This window comes from Geotrypetes seraphini, chromosome 2, assembly GCF_902459505.1.
Source record: "Geotrypetes seraphini chromosome 2, aGeoSer1.1, whole genome shotgun sequence".
NCBI lineage: Eukaryota > Metazoa > Chordata > Amphibia > Gymnophiona > Dermophiidae > Geotrypetes > Geotrypetes seraphini.
The window spans coordinates 104,568,327-104,587,267 of NC_047085.1; the positions used below are offsets into that span (position 1 = coordinate 104,568,327).

General features: G+C 43.5%; 2 protein-coding genes across 2 annotated transcripts in view; both read right to left on the reverse strand.

The window, feature by feature from the left end:
* MCMDC2 (minichromosome maintenance domain containing 2) overlaps positions 1-4,723 on the reverse strand; it is an 89,706-nt gene extending 84,983 nt beyond the window's left edge. Inside the window, exons 1-2 of the mRNA XM_033934257.1 lie at positions 4,677-4,723; positions 3,628-3,772 (exon numbers count right to left, since the gene is read on the reverse strand). Coding sequence (XP_033790148.1) covers positions 3,628-3,727 — 100 coding nt within the window. The 5' untranslated portion in view covers positions 3,728-3,772; positions 4,677-4,723. The remainder of the gene's footprint in view (positions 1-3,627; positions 3,773-4,676) is intronic.
* A 2,515-nt stretch (positions 4,724-7,238) lies between these two features.
* The window catches only part of LOC117355193 (serine/threonine-protein kinase Sgk3), a 160,040-nt gene continuing 148,337 nt past the window's right edge, over positions 7,239-18,941 (reverse strand). The window contains exon 17 of the mRNA XM_033933363.1: positions 7,239-8,378. Within this exon, the coding sequence (XP_033789254.1) occupies positions 8,208-8,378 (171 nt within the window). The 3' untranslated portion in view covers positions 7,239-8,207. The remainder of the gene's footprint in view (positions 8,379-18,941) is intronic.

An 18,941-nucleotide genomic window follows, 5' to 3' on the forward strand; every position in this document is an offset into this window, starting at 1 on the left:
ATGATTTCATCTAAGTCAGATGACTTAAAGAGCCTGCAGAATGTAGGATCCTCTTCCTGGTCTAGGACTGCTATAGCCTCCTGGCTACCCTTACCCAAATGAGAACCTGCGTCTCCTACAGAGGAGGAACTTCTGGAGAGAACAGTCTTTCTCAGTCCTCCTCTGACTGGACTTTACACGTCAGTCATCCCTTTTCTGAAAGAGGAGCCAGATTCTGCATGCTAACTGGCAGTCTCAGCTGGGCCTGGAGACTATTTGTTCCTTACCTAGGCCTCATATGAGGGCCACAAAATCAGAATCAAAAACCTGAGTCCCCGGAGGTCCTTTTTAGGATTCCCTCAGGGGACCTCCCTGTAAAAGTAGCGTCTGCACATTTTTGCTTCGCTGGTGGAGCTGAATCATCAGTAGAGAGCTCTAGGAGGGATTTATGTCCCACTTCTAAAGCTTTCTCAGTTTCTGGAGGGTCCCGGGTGGGGGGGGGGGGGCGGCTAAGCCCAATGTTCCTGTCAAACATCTCACTTGCCCGGGCATGTACTGCATGGTCGCTTCTCAAGTACCTATCCATCACAAAATTGATGCGATAGTGATTAAATCACCTATGGAATCCATCCTGACTGATTCTAGACCCAAATGAGATGTGCTGAAGTAAGGAAAGGCTTTTAAAATAAAATTGGGATATCCACGACAGCAGTGATTTTGGTGCAAAAAACAGCTTGGGAAGCTATAAAAACAGACAAAAATGCCAAAAACGGGATTTTAGGGGAAGGGAACCCTTATGGAAGCCCCTGAAACTCCTCAAAACCCCAATTCAACTCCACCCTGGTTATCTCTCACAGACAGTAATGGGCTGTGCTCACTGTGCTGCCATAAGCTGTGCCTGCATTAGCTTATATTGTAGCTGGATAGAGGAAAAGCTTTTTCTGTCTCAGACAAGCAATCAGGATTATCCAAGGGCTTGTCTCTTTGGGCTATCTTTTCTGAAACCCTCTATCTCTCTAGTCTCTACACATTTCTTCAGGAGAAAGGGGGGGGGGGCAAGCAACTGGCATCTGCAAGGTCTCCCAACCAGTGAGGGGCCCCAAAACAGCCTTCACTCATGTGCTTTGAACAAAATCAGGTGAACAGACTCCCAGGGGCTGAACCCCAAGCCGATCCAAATGTTAGGGCAGGCTGGCCTGCTGCAAAGATGGCACACCCAGCTAGAGACTTCAGAAACCTGATCCTGCAGCTTGTCCGTGGCAGAGCTGATCCAGGACTACTGGGGAGCTCAAAAGCACCCAAAGCCTTGAAAAAAAACATCCATACCCGAAAATAATTAATATTAAGAAGAGCAGATGAAAAAGACACCTTCTCCTCACTTGCAGAAGGGAAAAACTGAGAAGGCAGTGCCTGGTGATGCAAGGAGGCGGGGTTGAAAATGTAAGATGATACCTTCTGCATCCCTCTGGGTGAAGATGTACTACTCACATGTTCAGAACTCGTGTGCACTTTGCACTGGAACCATCCATGCATCATTATATATTTTGTGATGCTAATTGTTTGTAGAAGAATTGCTGAAAAGATCTCAGCTTAACCAAAAATAGAATGATGTGGAGCCATGAACTTACAAGTTATTTTATACTTTTCTTGACACTTTTCGTTTCATTTCATTGAAACGAAAAGTGTCAAAAAAGTGTGGAATAACTTGTAAGTTTCATGGCTTCACATCATTCTCTTCTCAATTGGGCCATCTTTTCAATGGCCCCTCATATGCAATGTTTAAAAGTTCTAATAAAAAAATTGAACATAAAAAAGGTTTGGAAAAGTCCATAGTCTGCTATTGCAGGGACCCCCAACCACAGGGCTATGGGCTATGCTGAACTGGGCCGCACAGAAATTTTAATTTTTACATTGCAGGCATTCTCTGGGTTCTAGCCAGTTTTCTCCTCCCAGCCGCACGTCTCTTCACAAAGCTGCAGGCAGCAGCTCCTACATGCTGCCCATGGCTGACCTGGTAGCCTTCCCTCTAGGCTTTCGGGTCAGCCACAGCTTTGTGAAGAGAAATGCGGCTGTGAGGAGGGAGCCAGTCAAAAACGGTAAACATCTGTGGGAGGGAGGCATGAACTTGGAACACAGAATAGAGGGAGAGAAAGATGAAGAGGGGTGTGTTGGGACATGAGAGAGAAGAGGGGTGTTGGGACACAGAAAGGAGGGAGTACAAACTTCAGACAAAGGATGGAAAGAAGGAAGGAGGGAGGGGGCATGAATTTGGGACAAAGAATGGAGAAAGGGAGGGAAGCATTAACTTGGGACATAAGATGGAAGGATGGAGGAAGGAGTTCATAGAATGGTGAGATGATGAAGGCAGGGATATGGTCACAAGGGAAATACTAGAAAGGGACATATAGGAGACAGAGAAGGAAGATGCTGACCATGGAGAAAGAAGAAATGTCAAACGGTCAGGAGACCCTGGCAAGTAAATTAAGAGAAGACAAAAAATAAAAATAAACTCCCAGAGACCAGCGCCTGAGACCAAGATGATTTGAAGAATAAAATGACAAGACAACAAAAGGTAGAAAATTTTTTTTTTTATTTTCTATTTTGTGATTAGAATATATCAGATTTGAAATATATATCAGATTTGAAATATATATCCTGCTAGAGCTGGTGTTAGACAAAACTTGGGCCTGCAAAGCCCAGGCCCTGCTTCTTTAGCTTCCAGCTGGCTTAGAGCTCTCTCTGACCAGGGGGCAGTTGCCCTAGTTGCACTTCCCTAACACTATTCCTATCATATGTGACTGTGGTATTCGGTTAGCATTATTTTTCTGTGTAACATTCTGTAATAATTTGGCTTATTCAGTTTTCTTGATAGTGGAAGAGATATTTATGAAGGTGAGGGGAAAACAGGGGTTTTGTTGATCCTTCCTCTGTATTATTTGTGTTTATGACAATTGTACAGAATATTGTTTCTTTTTATACTTTAATAAAATAAGTTCAATATAAAATCATAACTATTCAAGGCTTGTGTAGATGGGATCAGACAGTTTGCAAGGATGGGCTGGAGACTGAGCTAACAGGGATGGTGACGGGGACACATTTTTCCCCCCATGTCATCTGTAGAACACACTTTGGGTGTCACTGTCTTCCATCATCCCCAGATGGGACCATCTAGTTGCAGGGAAACATGGTCTGGGTTCCCACTGATTCTGCATTATGGTGAGTTGTATTAATATATATATTATGAAGTAATAATAATAGAAATAAAGTGCCTAATATAAAATATAATTATATTTACATTGTAAATGTAATAATTAGATTATATATTAAGAACTTTATTGATTATGCTCTTGAATCCCCCCTTGGAAAAATTGTCTTGCAAAAAAGTTTGGGGACCACTGTGCTATTGATAGACATGGAGGCAGGGCACTGCTTGCCCCAGGATTGGTAGCATGAAATGTTGCTATTTGAGTTTCCTCCAGATACTGGTGACCTGGATTGGCCATTGTGGAAACAGGATACTATGCAAGATGAACCACTGGTCTGACTCAGTATGGGTATATACACTTAAGTTTTGCCCGTATTGCTTAGAGTTTATAATTTAAAAATAACATATTAATAAACTATCACAAAATATCGCATTTAGCATACTGTTATATTTGTCGCAATCCTCCACAAATTTCTGTAGGGCCCCGCTCCTATCCATATACATCTGGGCGGCCTCCTTCATTGCCAGCTGGTCTGCAGCCATGTAAGTGCGCTGGAGTTTTGGGGGTTTTTTTTCCTCGATAACAAACTGGAGAGATTCAACGTCACACTCATTAGGCGTGTGGCATAAGCAATTACAATTAAACATTTGACGGCCCTCCCGCGCCCAGTTCCCCTCTTCACACGCACTCACGAACCCGGTAACCCCCGCCCCCGCGGTCTACCATCCCTCGTTCACTTAGTTCGGTTACAGTACGTCTTTCCTCGCAGCAACCCCGCAGCTCGGCATCCACATGCTTCCCATTTCCACCTTCAAATTGGGTTTTGAGATCACCGCTCGCAATTCATAAAACAGGCCGGAGCTTTCCCTCTGCCGCTTTCTCTCCCCACCGGAAATGGAAGTCGTTTCAGGAAGGGGCGGAAGAGGAAAAGCTCCGAGATGCGTTGCCGGCAACTTGCGACGATTCAGTAACAAAAAAACTGAGAATTTAATATATATATATATATATTTTTTTTTTTTTTTTGCCAAGTGTTCGGTATAATTACTTGGGAAGGCTACGCCTCCCTAGCACAAAACTTTCCCCCGCTGGGAAGTAGCAGTGACCAAAATGAAATAAAGAGCCACTTGACTTTCCTTATGCAAGTTGCTCAGGGTTCTTCTATGGGTCTCGCCGCCACCTCTCCTAAATAGGAGAGGAGTTACTTGGGACCGGCAGAGGCCCATAGCCAGCAACCGATTCTGCATCTTTTCTCTACTTTTAAATCATTTTATTTTGATGCTGCTTCTACAATAGTGGGTGTGCGAGATTGGGGAGGGAGAACGGGTTATGGTTAACGTGACCATTTATTTCTTCAAAAACGGGACAAGACGCCCGAACATCGACACCCCCCCCCCCCCAATTAAATATAGTACAAAATATAGACAGCTGATTTAAATTCTCAAAACTGACGCATTTTGATCACTCAATTAAAAATAAAATCATTTCTCCTACCTGTTGTGGTCTGGTGATTTCATGGGTCTCTGGTTGCACTTCCTTGACTGTGCATCCTTTCTTTCTCTCTCCCTGCCTCCCCTTTCTTTTCTCTCCCTGTCCCCCTTCCTTTCAGTCTCCCGACCCTCCCCCCTAGGCAGCTGCTGCTGCCAGTACCACCACACTAACAGATCATCTTCTTGCAGCAACTGCACAAGCCTTTCCCCCTTCCCCACAAGTCAATTCTGATGTCAGATAGGAAGTTCTGGGCCAGCCAGGCAGCGATTGGCTGGCCCGGAACTTCCTCTCCGATATCAGAATTGATGTCGGGGGAGGGGAAAGGGGAAGGCTTGTGGGTCACTGCACAAAGATGATCTGTTAGTGCAGCAGTGGCCCATTTTTAGCTCGCCTGTCTTGCTTCTTCTGAAAACAGGACATTTCGGTATCCCAAAGATGTGTATGCGGACAACGGGACAGGCGAGCTAAAAACGGGACGTATGGTCACAGTTATGGTGGCTTTGGAATGAGGTGGGGGAGTAGTGTGATAAAAGGATGTGGAGAAAGGGGGGAGTTGGTAGATACAAAGGGAGAAAAAAATTAATAATAGTTGGTGGATGGAAGGGGATTGAAAGAGATGGAAGGTTGGATGGAAAAGGAGTTGAGAGCGAGAGAAATGAAACAGTGAAGGGAGGATGTTAAGGAGAGGATTGCTAGTGGAGAGCAGGAAATGAAAAAGGGGAACTAGTGGAATGCAGGGAGAAGAGAAATGAAATGAAATGAATGGGAGAGTTGAGAAAGAGCTAGATGGAATAGGAGGGGGGAGAGTGTGGGGAATTAATACAGAAGGGGGTAAAAGAGCAAAGAAACTAGATGGAAGGGGAAGTGTGAGGGAAAGAAGGAAAGATGTAGGTAGAATGCAATTTAAAAAAAAAAAAGAAATTGCATGAAACCAGAAAAATAAATGGAAGAAAGCTGAAAGGAGAGATCAGACAGGAAGGATAAAAACTGCAGATAGGAAATCCTGGCAAGAGCATTAGAAAAGACAGAGGAAAACAAACCAAAGACTAGAACCAACGTGATTAGAAAAATTAAATGGCCAGACACCAAAAGTTTTAAAAAATACTTTTAATTCAGGTTGCTGTGTAGATCCACTCCAAAGGTTAATACATAAAAATTAAAAAATGGTGGCCCTTTGCTAAAGCATAGTATTTGCTAGTATCTGCTAATGGACATTATGCTAAGTGCATATTTGTAGTTTTGAAAGACAAACTAAGGTTCAATGACAATTTTAGCAGCTCTTCATAAAAAATTACTGAAGAATTACTGCACTAACTTACAAAGATCCTAAGAGTCTTAAAAACTTACCCCTCTTTTACTAAGGCATGCTAGCCGATTTAGTGCACACTAAATGCTAACGTGTCCATTATATTCTATGGACGCAATAGCGATTAGCGTGTGTTAAATCGGTTAGCGCACTTTAGTTAAAGGACCTATAAGAGTGATGATATTGCATTGAGTTTGTGGTAAATGTATGAATCATTAATGCAATTAAAGAATTATACACCATAAGATTCTATGCATATGTTAAACTTTAGTAAAAAGGCCCCAACATAGCTGGGTTTAAAAAAAGGTTTGGACAAATTCCTGGAGGTATGCAATTTAGGTATATTACTGGATGCAGGTTTAACTTCTAACCATCTTTCTCAAGTGGTATCTACTTTTATTATCTGCATTAGTTGTGAAAGATTTATACATATTTTCCTCACTTCTGCTCCAGTATCAGGGAAGTGACCCTGGGGCACAGCAGGAGTTCTATTTAAAATCAAGTTCACTTTTAGGACTATTGGACCCAACCATGAAATATCAGAGGGAAAAATTAGATCAATTTTAGATGCTCTCTTTAATTTTATGAGACAGTAAACAGCAGAACTCAAAAAAGAAGTAAACCAACTAGTTTTTATGGAATAATTGGATTTCATTGTAACATTCTTCCTCCATACACACACATATGAATTAATTTTACTAGACATTTATGCCACAAGCCATTTGTCTTTCAATACAAATTCTTATAATGAATCATCATAACTAAAATATAATTCTTGTGCTGATCAGAATATGCATAAAGACAATGTTCAATGAAACGAAAAAATAGAAAAATATTGAAATTTGTATCAGTTCAAACACACTGATGAAATTAAATACATGTTTTGGGCATAGGTTCTTGTACTTTGGGATGCCAAACATCGGCTTTAAAAGAACCCTTGTGCTTTTCATCTCATAACAGTTGAGACCACCTGCACCTCTATTCCTATGTACAGCTGTAAAATCATTTTAATACTGAATATACAAACATCACCTAATTCTCTCAAAAGAAAAAAATATCCTGTTGCATAGGCTTGTACCATCACGATTTGCTTTTATGGCATTACAGTTCCACTTTAAAGGTTTTTCAATCAATGATACTCACTGCAATTCAAATAATCTGTCAATCTGTTTTAACAAATGTAGGGGACCTTTTACTAAGCTACAGTAAAAAGTCCTTAGCGCACTCTTATGTGGGTCTTTCCAGGATACTAAGGCCAATTTTTATTGCAGCTGTAAAATCTCTGATTTTATTCTTCTTTTTTTTTTTTTTTTTTTTTTGCATTAATAGCCATGTGTTAATGTTGCTGTTAGTACATAGTCATTTTTAAAAATTGCTAGCGGAGAACTTACCATTTTGTAGGTGGTAAAGACTCCTGCATTATCTGTGTGCTATTTAGTGTGGGGTAATGTAGGTGCACTAACTGGCTAGCATAAGAACATCCCTCCTCTGCGCCAATATACCCTCTAAAAAAATTAGTGTGTAATGAGCACACAGATTGCAAAGTTACCATGGGATGTATTCAAGTGACCTGCAGTATACAATTTAGTAAAATGAACCCCTTAATCTTTTGTGTTATAAAGAAAATACACTACTTTATAAACTCTCTAGCAATTCTGGAAATATGGTATTGACGTTGTAACTGAGAAGTATTACAAGATAACATTTATTTTCTAAAAAGTCCATTTAACACATTTTATGATGATTTAAAATTTTTGAAGTAACGCACTTACGAGGAGCTATAAAATTATGTCTTTTAAAATGATAAAGTATTGCATAGTTAGTTATGATGAGCATATTAATTTGTTGTAAAGAGTTACAAAATACATTTACAAATGCTAAATTATTCTGTTATCAAAAGATAGCTAATCTTATATAGAAAATGGTGTAAACATGGAAGAAAACATTAAACTAGTTAACAATTTAAAAATGTTTTCATTTAAAGTTATCCTGTATAATATACAAAACTGTAAATAAGAAAATAGCAGGTTGAAATGCCCATATTGCTTTTATGCAATAGAAAAAAAATTCTTCATAGACTTTAGTCTAAATCTCCCCCCCCCAAAAAAAAAAAAAAAAAAAAAAAATTGAGGCACTAATTAAGTTATTCAAGTCCACAAGCTGAAAATCACAGCGTCTTTTTGTGCAGGGCCTACCAGCCAGGTTGTGTAACATTTCAAGCCAGTCCTCTATGGAAACAAGTCTTCAGAGGATGGTGCATAAGAAAATCCAGCAAAGGCATCCTCTGCTTCCAGGACACTAGCATTCACTATAGAATAGTCAGTGGATATACAAACAGAATAGGGAACCATTTCTTCTGTAAATTCTGCATCAAAGTTTCTAATATCATCTGGGCCAACCTAAAAGATTAGAAAAAAATATTTTTTTAATGTATATACCATTTTAGCCTTCTCATTGGCCCCATCTTTTTGCCACCCTCTCTTCTATATTTTACACTGTTAACGGGTAAACATAAAGACATGTCTTCAACACAAGTGCTCACAAGCATATAATACACGTTCAAATTCCTGCTATTGTAAAAACTGTATTTATGGTATCAATGTTATAAATATTATATTAATTTCAGGGCTGAACCATCGGTAAGACATGTAAGCGACTTGTCTTGACAAGTCACTTTTTTCAGATCGCTAAGAGAGATCATTTTTTTTAATGCATCATAAAGCGATGTTAGAGCATCAGTCGCTTGGATAGTTTACATGGCATTCCAATATTAACCTTATTTGCATGGCTGGATCAGAGAATGAGCAGTCATGCAAAAAACCATGCAGTGAGCTGTTTTGTGCATCGGGTCTGCAAATCTGATCATCGCTAAATCAATCAAAACCAGTTTAATGACAACTGTTAGACGATCGCTGACTTTAGTGTTTCTGGGCCTGAGTCAGCAGGTAAGTCCTATATAATGTAATACTGTATTTTTCACTCCATAAGATGCACCCTAGATTTAGAGGAGGAAAACAAGAAAAAAACCATTCTGAACCAAATTGTGCACCCAGCTCTCTCACTCCATAACAGGCTCTGCACCCAACCCCACAATCAGGCTCTGTACCCTGTCCTCCCTCACTGCTAGGCTCCGCACCCTGTCCCCCCCCTTCCCTGCCAGGCTTTGTACCCTGTTCCACTACCCTGAAATGTAACCTGCCCCCCCACCTCTGATGGTCTAGTGGTAGGCTGAGACAGGAGGGATCTGTCCCAGCCAACTAACAAACTTTTCCTCTTCCCTTCCCTGCCGGTACCTTTTTAAAAACAAAACAAAACAAAAAAAAACTGCCCGCCCTTTAAAAAAAACCCTCAAATAAAATAGCCCCAGGTACGTTAGCTAGATTGTGAGCCCACCGGGACAGAGAGGGAAAATGCTTGAGTACCTGATTGTAAAACCGCTTAGATAACCTTGATAGGCGGTATATAAAATCCTAATAAACTTGAAACTTGAAAAGCCCCGGCGCCCGCCCACCCACCCTTCCTTTTAAAACACCCCTCGCCCCGCAGTACCTTTTTTTAAAAAATTCAAGATATCAGAGATGTTTATTTCCAAAAGCTAACATTTAAATTAGTAAATTTAAATTACATTTAAATTAATTTAAATTAACATTTAAATTAATAAATGCAAAATAAAGTACTTTTTTCTAGCTTTACTGTTTGAACATGTTTTGGGGTTTTTTGGTAATTTACTTTGACTCCATGTGTCTCTTGTATTTATCTGTTTCTTCTGTTTGTGCAGGGTCTCCTGTCCCTCTGACATTTCTTCTATTCCCAGGTCCACCATCCTTGTTCCTTCTGCACCCCTATTTGCCCTACCCAGCATCTTCCTTCTCTGACCCTGTCCTACCTCCATGTCCCTATCTGCCCTTTTTCCAGCATTGTCCCTCAGTGTCCTAATTGCCTCCATTTTCCAGCATTGCCTCTATGTTCCACTGTTCCTACCCTCTCCCTATCTACCATTGACAATCTGCATCCCTGACCCTGCAATCCCTCCTCGTCTAGCATTTCTATGTTCTTATCTCTCCCTATGTTCATCTTCTTCCCTGCCTCTTCCCTTCGTCTAAAGATCCCCTCCCCCACTCCAAGGCCACATATCTTCCCACCTGCCCCCCCACCCCCAATGCTGGCGTCTTTTCCCCTCTTTCCCTCCTCCAATGCAGTCTCTTTCCTCTCCACCAGCTCTTCCCCATCCCCATGTTCCTCCTTACTACTCCAGCAGCGGTGATTGTATGCAATCTTCCCCACAGTACCTTTTAAAACACCTCTTAAGCCTGGTAGTCCAGCAGTGTATGGGCCGGCAGGAGCCTGCTTTCTGTGCTGCTGCCTGGGCCCGCCTTGCTTTCTGAATGGCTGCAGTCAGTTCTCGCGAGTCTTGATGCAGCCATTCAGAAAGCGGGGCGGGTCTAGGCAGCAGCACAGAAAGCACGCTCCTGCCGGCCCATACACTGCTGGACCACCAGGCTTAAGGGGCATTTTAAAAAGTACTGCAGGGCGGAGGGTGTTTTAAAAGGAAGGGCTGGCGGTATTTTAAAAAGGTACCAGGAGGAGGGGGGGCAGGTCATCTACATACCATAAGATGCACCCACTTTTCCACCCCCATTTTGGGGGTGGAAAAAGAGCGTCTTATGGAGCAAAAAATACGGTAATTCATATTTCAAAAGATAAAAAGCTATGCAATACAAATTAGTATTTGTGTAACCTCTCTCTCATAAATCTTTTCATGGGTGGCATAATCACTGTGCTGTACATAGTCATTTGGGAGATCTGTCTTTGATGCCCAAACTAGATGTCTGTTCCTCTGGATGGCCGCTCCCAGTCCTTAGCAGTGATTCCCAAACTTGTCCTGGGAAGCCCCAGCCAATCAGGTTTTCAGGATATCCACAATGAAAATGCATGAAATAGATTTGCTTACCAAGGAGGCAGGATATACAGAATGATCTCAAATATTAATTGTGGATATCCTTAAAAAAAACCTGTCTGACTGGGGTTCTTCCAGGACAGGTTTGGGAATCACTGTCTTAAGGAGAGGAAGTTCCAATCACTGCATTACAGAACACTTATGGGCAGTATTCAGGTTTCACATTGGGTTACAGAACAATCTATAGTCTGCAGCCCTACTGAGGACTGTTGCTGTGATGTCTGGATTGTAGATAAGAAAATAAAAATGGGAAGACAATCCTGGACAGCTGGGAAGGAGCCTATGAGTGTCGGGAGCTGCGAGGGGCATTCAGCGCAACTCCCTGCGCTAAAAATCGCTGTAGCAGTTTAGTAAAAGGGGAGGGGGTATGTCTATTTTTGTATAGTTGTTACTGAGTTGACATTGCATATTTCAAAGTCATCTGCCTTGACCTCTGAAAAAAAACCCAAATACAAATGATAATTAACATTTTCTTTGCGTAGTGTGCATTTTGACTTGGTCATTTTAAAAGCTCACAAGCCAAAAAAGTGTGGGCACCCCTGGTTTATAGGATATCCATATGCATGAAATAAATTTGTATACAATGGAGGTAGTGAATGCAACTCTCTCTTATGCATATTCACTGTGGATGTCCTAAAAACCAGACCAACTAAGTGTGTCCTGAGTTGAATCCCTGGAATATAAGAGACTGCAATTTGCCACATAATTTGTCAGCCCCACCACCTGCAAAAAGATGTAAAATATAAGGCAACATTTACTTAAAAAGGTCTCACATATTCTGAGTACTGATATATTAGCAACTACCATCTTAGATCATGCTGCTATGATGAAATGACAGTAAGTTGTCTGCACCCCCATTCAAGATTTAATAAATCCTTTTCAAAGAACCAGGGATTGTAAAACAAATTCACCAGGTAATTGTGCTTTTTTGTGATTCTAATAGAAAATTCTTCTGAAGATAATTGCTGGGACACATTTAAAGCCACAATACATTGAACCATAATCAGTTTTACAATAGCTTGGAAACGCCCTCAGTGAGAGAAATTGTCAAAGTTGGAGTTGGAGATTAAATCAGATTCCTAAACCTGGTCCTGGAGGCACCCTAACCAATCAGGTTATCAGGATATCCACAATGAACTTGAGAGATGCCCATGCAGTAGAGGCAGTGCATACAAATCTCTCTCATGAATATTCATTGCAGATATCCTGAACCTCCAGGACTAGGTTTGGGAATGTTATATGTGGTCTTATATTCCACCGAATCCACTCAGAGCGAAGTTCTTGGCAGGTTACAGATCAAAGGATTGGATATTTGGAGCAATATTTTGATTTGTCACTGATTAACAGAAGCTCTGCTACCGGTATAATTTTCTTAGTAGGCATGCTGAAATTCATTTGGTAACTTTAGGGGACAGAATAAAGCAGGAGAAAGTATCTAAAGGATAAAAGGAATAGACTGCAGGTAACTCAGCTAGTTGTGCTAGGAGGGACACGGTTCTGTAGTGACTGTGAAATTCTGGAAGAATTTAAGAGATTTTATCACAGCCTATATTCTTCAGAGAAGCAAATTTCTTCACAACCTATTTTCTTTTTATAAATCGTTTGCAGCATCTGCAATTAACAGATGAACAAAGACAATTTGGAGGCAGAATGATTTTAGAGGAGATCCAGTCTATGTTGAATGATTTGTCCTTCAACAAAGCACCAGGACCAGATAACTTCAGTACAGTGGCGTACCTAGGGGGGGGGGGGGGGGGGGGGGGGGGGGCGGGCCGCCCCGGGTACCAGCCCTAAGGGGGTGTTCCCGGCCTTGCCGTTCAGTCCCCCGCCACCCCCGAAGGACCGCTCGCCCCACTGACCTTCCTGCACCACCTGTGAAGCAGCCCGCAGCAGGATCGCGAAGTCAGCGTCAGCATCCCTGCTCTGCTTCCTGCGCCGCGATCCCGCCCCTCCTCTGACGTCAGAGGAGGGGCGGGACCGTGGCGCAGGCAGCAGCGCAGGGATCGCTGACTTCGCGATCCTGCTGCGGCTGCTTCATAGGTGGTGCGGGGAGGCCAGGGGGGCGAGCGGTCCTTCGGGGTGGGTCGGGGCATCAGGCCTTCAGGGTGGGGCGGGCGGGCAGGCAAGCAGGCTTTCAAGGGGGAGGGGGTGACAGGCAGGCAGGCAGGCCTTCAAGGGGGGACAGGCCTTCGGGGGGGGGTGCAGACCTTCAAGGGGTGCAGGCCTTCAAGGGGGGCAGGCAGGCCTTCAGGGGGGTGCAGGCCTTCGGGGGGGGTGTAGGCCTTTGGGGGGGGGCAGACCTTCAAGGGGGTGCAGGCCTTCAAGGGGGGGAACAGGCCTTCAAGGGGGGAAAGGCAGGCAGGCCTTCAAGGGGGGGGACAGGCCTACAAGGGGGGGGGGGACAGGCCTACAAGGGGGGGGGGACAGGCCTACAAGGGGGGGGGACAGGCCTTCAAGGGGGGGACAGGCCTTCGGGGGGGGTGCAGACCTTCAAGGGAGTGCAGGCCTTCGGGGGGGGGGGGCAGGCCTTCAAGGGGGGGAAAGGCAGGCAGGCAGGCCTTCAAGGGGGGACAGGCCTACAAGGGGGGGGGAGAAGCTACAAGGGGGTGGGACAGGCCTTCAAGTGGGGGACAGGCCTTCGGGGGGGTGCAGGCCTTCGGGGGTGCAGACCTTCAAGGGGGGGACAGGCAGGCAGGCCTTCAAGGGGGGGACAGGCCTACAAGGGGAAGGGACAGGCCTTCAAGGGGGGTGCAGGCCTTCAAGGTGGGACAGGCAGACCTTTAAGGGGGGACAGGCCTTTGGGGGGGACCATGATTTAGAAGTACACGGAGGGAAGGGGGTGTTCAAAGAGACATGCATATGCCAAACTTTGGGGGGGGGGAAGAAATAATGGGTCTGAAAATAGAGGAGAGGGAGAGAGATGATGGACCATGGGATTTAGGGAGGGAAGGAACAGAAAGGGAGAGAAATTGGACACAAGGGATGGTGTGGAGGAGGGATAGAGATACTGGATAGGAGGGTAATTAGGAAAAGAAACGGAGAGATGGTGGACTCTGGGATGGTGGGGAAGGAGGGAGAGATGCCGGATGAAAGGGTATTTAAGAAAAGGTGGATCTGTGGAGGGAGATGAAAAAAAGGAAAGATACCAGACTTCCTGGGAAGGGAAGGGAAATGGAAAGGGAGGACAGAGTTGGCAGATGGATGGTTAGCATGCAGAAAGAAGGAGACCCTGGCAAGCAAGTTATCAGAAGAAAACCAGAGCCTTGGACCAACAAGATTTGAAATATAACCAGACAACAAAAGGTAGAAAAATTAATTTTATTTTCTGTTTTGTGATTATAACATGTCAGATTTGAAATGTGTATCCTGCCAGAGCTAGTGTTGGACTGCAAACGTGAGCTAGGATTTAACAGAAAGAGGAAAAGTCCTTTTTGTTTCTTTATTTTATTTACACCACAGCGCCAGTGTGGTTAGGAGAAGCCAAAGGGGGTGAAAAAGCTATAAAACCCACCAGGAGTTTTGAAAAAAATCACCCAACTGGGCAGGAAAATCGAATTGAAAAACCAATTCAATAGGGCTGAATCGAATCAAAATTTTTTTTTCCTGTATCTGGCAGCATTAGTTTGCGCTACTGTCTTAGACTTTAGGACCTGGGATTGGGGAGAGATGGCATCCTCAGTACTTTATAATGCAAGTGAAACGAGGATTTGGTCAGACTTTTGAAGGGTCTGCAGAAAAAAAATATTGTATAGGCCGGGGACATGAGACAGCAGGAAATGGGAACTTTTCTTCCTTCTATTTTTGTGAATGGAAAGGCTGAGGATGTCAGAGAGGTCAGTTAAAATATGTGCTTTATAAGAAAATATAATAATGTGTTTTATAAAGTTTATAGCATAGCTGGCCTACCCAGTGAGGTGTTCCTAGTGGTGATGGTGGCAGCGTGTCAATGTGTTGAGAGGAAGAGGTGGTCTGGGAAATTCTGCTGAGCAAACTCCGGGCCCATTTCCACCCCCCAGTTAGTCCACTCCACTCAACTGATTCACACACTGAGTGGGTCTTTGGGTGTTGTTTTGGGATCTCTTCCAGTGGTTTATCTTCTTCTGGTCCAAGGAAGGAAACTTTGTTATCCTTAGCATTGACCTACAGAATATGTTTGTAACAGCGCTGCTTGTGTGGCATTAGGCTATGTAGTGATCGAAAGAAAAAAACAGACCTTTGCACATTTTTGCACTATATGGTGGGTGTATGAGGAGATTCACATTTCCTGCACAGCTAAGTCCATGTGAAGTTACCTTGTGCTGTATTTGACATCTAGCAAGGTCTCTGTTTGAAAGGAAAGATCTAAACTTAAAAATGAAGTGGCCAGAAGTTATGGTAAAAGCAGATAGTGTAGCTGGTTTTAAGAAAGATTTGGACAAATTCCTGGAGGAAAAGTCCATAATCTGTTATTAAGACATGGGGGAAGTGTCTGCTTGCCCTGGATCGGTAGCATGGAATGTTGCTACTCTTTGGGTTTTGACCAGGTATTAGTGTCCTGGATTGGCTACCATGAGAATGGGCTACTGGGCATGATGGACCATTGGTCTGACCCAGTTAGGCTATTCTTATGTTATGTTCTCATCTGTAGGGGCCTTTGTTTTCACTTCTTATTTTAATGTATTTTTTTTCTGGGAACTTATCAGTGTTTTTTATAATGGGAACAAAAATGGAAGATCCACTTCAAACAGACATAGGAGAACTCACGCACCATTCACACACCCTCCAACCAAAAACGTCAAAAGAAAAAAACTGTTCGACAACCTCCTAGCCATTCGAGCTGCAACACTCGACCCCCAACTCTACAACCAATTGATATCAACCACAGACTGCAAAACCTTCAAAAAGAAATAAAAACCCTTCTATTCAAAAAACACATAAAACCGAACTAACACAATCAGAACTGTCCCAAGCATCACCTGCAACTACTCCATATGTACTTCTAATGTCATGACAATTTAGACATAATTTATGTTATGTTATGTTTGGAATAATGGTTACATATATGAGGTTCAATAAAAGAAAATTTTCACTGCCTGTTTCTATTCTGACCATTTATTCCATTTCATGGTTATTGCAAAAAAAAAAAAAAAAATTTTTTTACATGGGGGGGGGGGGGGGGTGTCAAAAAATGATGGGCCCCAGGTGCCACATACCCTAGGTACGCCACTGCTTCAGTATAGAATTTTATAGGGCTTTTTTAGCAGAATTGGTACCCATGTTATATAAGGTATACAATCAGTTTGCAAGATCAAGCCTGTTATGATACTTTCACTGAGGCAAGGATAATTGTCATTTCTTTGATTACCGTATATACTCAAATATAAATCGAGATTTTTTGGGGGAAAAAAAGGCCCAAAAATGGGATTCTTGGTTTATATTTGATTCCTCATCTGTGTGCTCCCCTGCCTCTCCCACCCATTGCAGGCCTCCCGTGGGCCTGCCATAAGCCCTGGTGGTCCAGCGGTGAGCTGGGACAGGAGCGATCCTTCCCACATCCTGTCCCGTCCAGCTGTTAGCCACTCCACTTCCCTCCTGCCTTCTGGACCTGTTGCAGGCCTCCCGCGGGCCTACCTTAAGCCCTGGTGGCCCAGCAGTGAGCTTAGACAGAAGTGATCCTTCCCATGTTCTGTCCTGGCCAACTGTTAACCACCCCGCTTCCCTCCTGGACCTCTCTCCAACATACCTTTTGAACCTTAGTGGTCTAGCAATGAAGTGGTGCAGGAGCAATTTTTCTTCGCTCTTGCCCCGTTTGGAGCTACGATCAGAAATGGCTGCGCAAGTTCCTTGGGCAGCCTTGTGAGACCGTGAGAACTCACGAGACTGCCCCGGGAACTTGTACAGCCATTCCAAATTCTAACCTCAACTGGGGATGCTTAAAGACGCCAATGGAATGATATTGAATGATCCAGAAAGCATTAAAAAGATATGGAAAGAACATACAGAAAATTTATACAAACAAGGCAATGAGGATAACATTGGGGAAATTGAACTAGAAACTGAAGCCAAAGAAGAACCAGATATTTTAAAAGAAAAAGTCATAGCAGCAATTAAAGCTTTATGGAAAAAAAAGACACCTGGTATCGATGGTATTCCAACTGAATTAATAAAAGCTTTAGAAGGTGCTATCATGGTCCTCACTCAACTATGTCAACAGATTTGGAAGGAAAACATACAGCCAACTGATTGGAAAAGATCACTGTTCATACCTATACTGAAGAAAGATGATGTCAAGGACTAACAACTACAGAATGATTGCATTAATTCCACATGTCAGCAAAATATTGAAAATAACACAAGAAGGCTCCAATCATACGTTGAGCAAGAAATACTCAAAGTTTAGGCTGGTTTCAGAAAAGGTCGAAGTTTTTTTTTTTTTTTTCACCCAAAGGGTCGTGGACACTTGGAATGTGCTACCGGAGGAAGTGATCAGGCAGAGTACGGTACAGGGATTCAAACAGGGATTGGACGGATTCCTGAGGGATAAAGGGATCGTGGGATACTGAGAGAGGTGCTGGGATGTAACACAGGTATAGAAAGCTAACCAGGTAATAAGTATAGAAACCCAACAGGTCGTGCATGTGCAAGACCGGAGGGTTAGGACTACGATGGGAAGATAGGACTTCAATGAGAAACCAAGGTGGCAAGGGAGCCCCTTCTGGTGATTCAGACAGGTCGTGACCTGTTTGGGCCGCCGCGGGAGCGGACTGCCAGGCAGGATGGACCTATGGTCTGACCCGGCGGAGGCACTGCTTATGTTCTTATGTTCTTAACAAGAGACTTTATTGTCAGTGTTAGATGGATACTGGAGAAAAGCAAATGCAAAAACCCCTATACCTATGCTTCATCGACAACAGCAAAACTTTTTGACTGTGTGGATCACAATAAACTACGGAGAACTCTAATGCAAATGGAAATACCCAAACACATAACTTAGCTGATAAACAGCCTATATAAATATCAAGACGCTTCAGTGAGAACTAAATACAGCAACACTGATTGGTTTCCAATAAAACGTTGACGTCAGGCAAGGATGCATCTTGAAACCTTACCTGTTCAACCAATATGGTGAAACCATCTTCAGAAAAGCAAATTTGGAAGAAGAGAATGTTAGTTTCAAAGTTGGTGGCCAAAATATAAACAACTTGCACTATGCAATCATACAACACTCATCACCAGCAGCCAAGATGACATGCTCTATCTACTGAGAAAAGTCAAAGCCAAAAGTCATAACATGGGATTAGAATGGAACATAAACAAGATGATCATGAACACGGAAAATGATGAAGATTTTGAGCTTGAAGGCAATAGAATAGGAATTGTATAGTATTTCAATCTCCTGGGCTCTTTTGTAAACAAAGAAGCAACTAGCAGGGAGGAAATACTCCGTAAAATAACACTTGGTCACTCTTCAATGAAGGCTCTCGACAAAGTATTCAAAGACAAGGAGGTAACACAGTGGCGTACCAAAGGGGGGCAGTCCACCCCGGGTGCACACCCCAAGGGGGTGCACAGCCGGCCACCCTCCCTATTCTGCCGCTGCTCCGTCTAACCACCGCATCCCCCCGCAGAGTCGCTCCTTAACCCGGCCGGCAACTGCGTGGTAGGTGGAGGCAAAAGGTGAGGCGGGCTGGTGGGCGGGGAAAAAGTGCAGGGCCCACAAGACTTCACCTCCGGTGTCAATTCTAACATCGGAGAGGAAGTTATGGGCCAGCCAATTGCTGTCTGGCTGGCCTGAACTCCCTCCACGTTAGAACTGATGCCAGAGGTGAAGTCTTGTGGGCCCGGCACTTGTACGCGCCAGGCCTGGCTCGGGGAAGGAGCAGGGAGAAATCGGCTGCTGGCTTGGGGGTGGAGTAGGGAAAGAATCAGGCAAGTGGAGAAATCGGCACGATGGCTTTGTGGGGCCAGGGGGAGAGAGAAAGAAAGGCAGAAATAAAGAGGGGGACCATGGGGAGAGAGAAAGAAC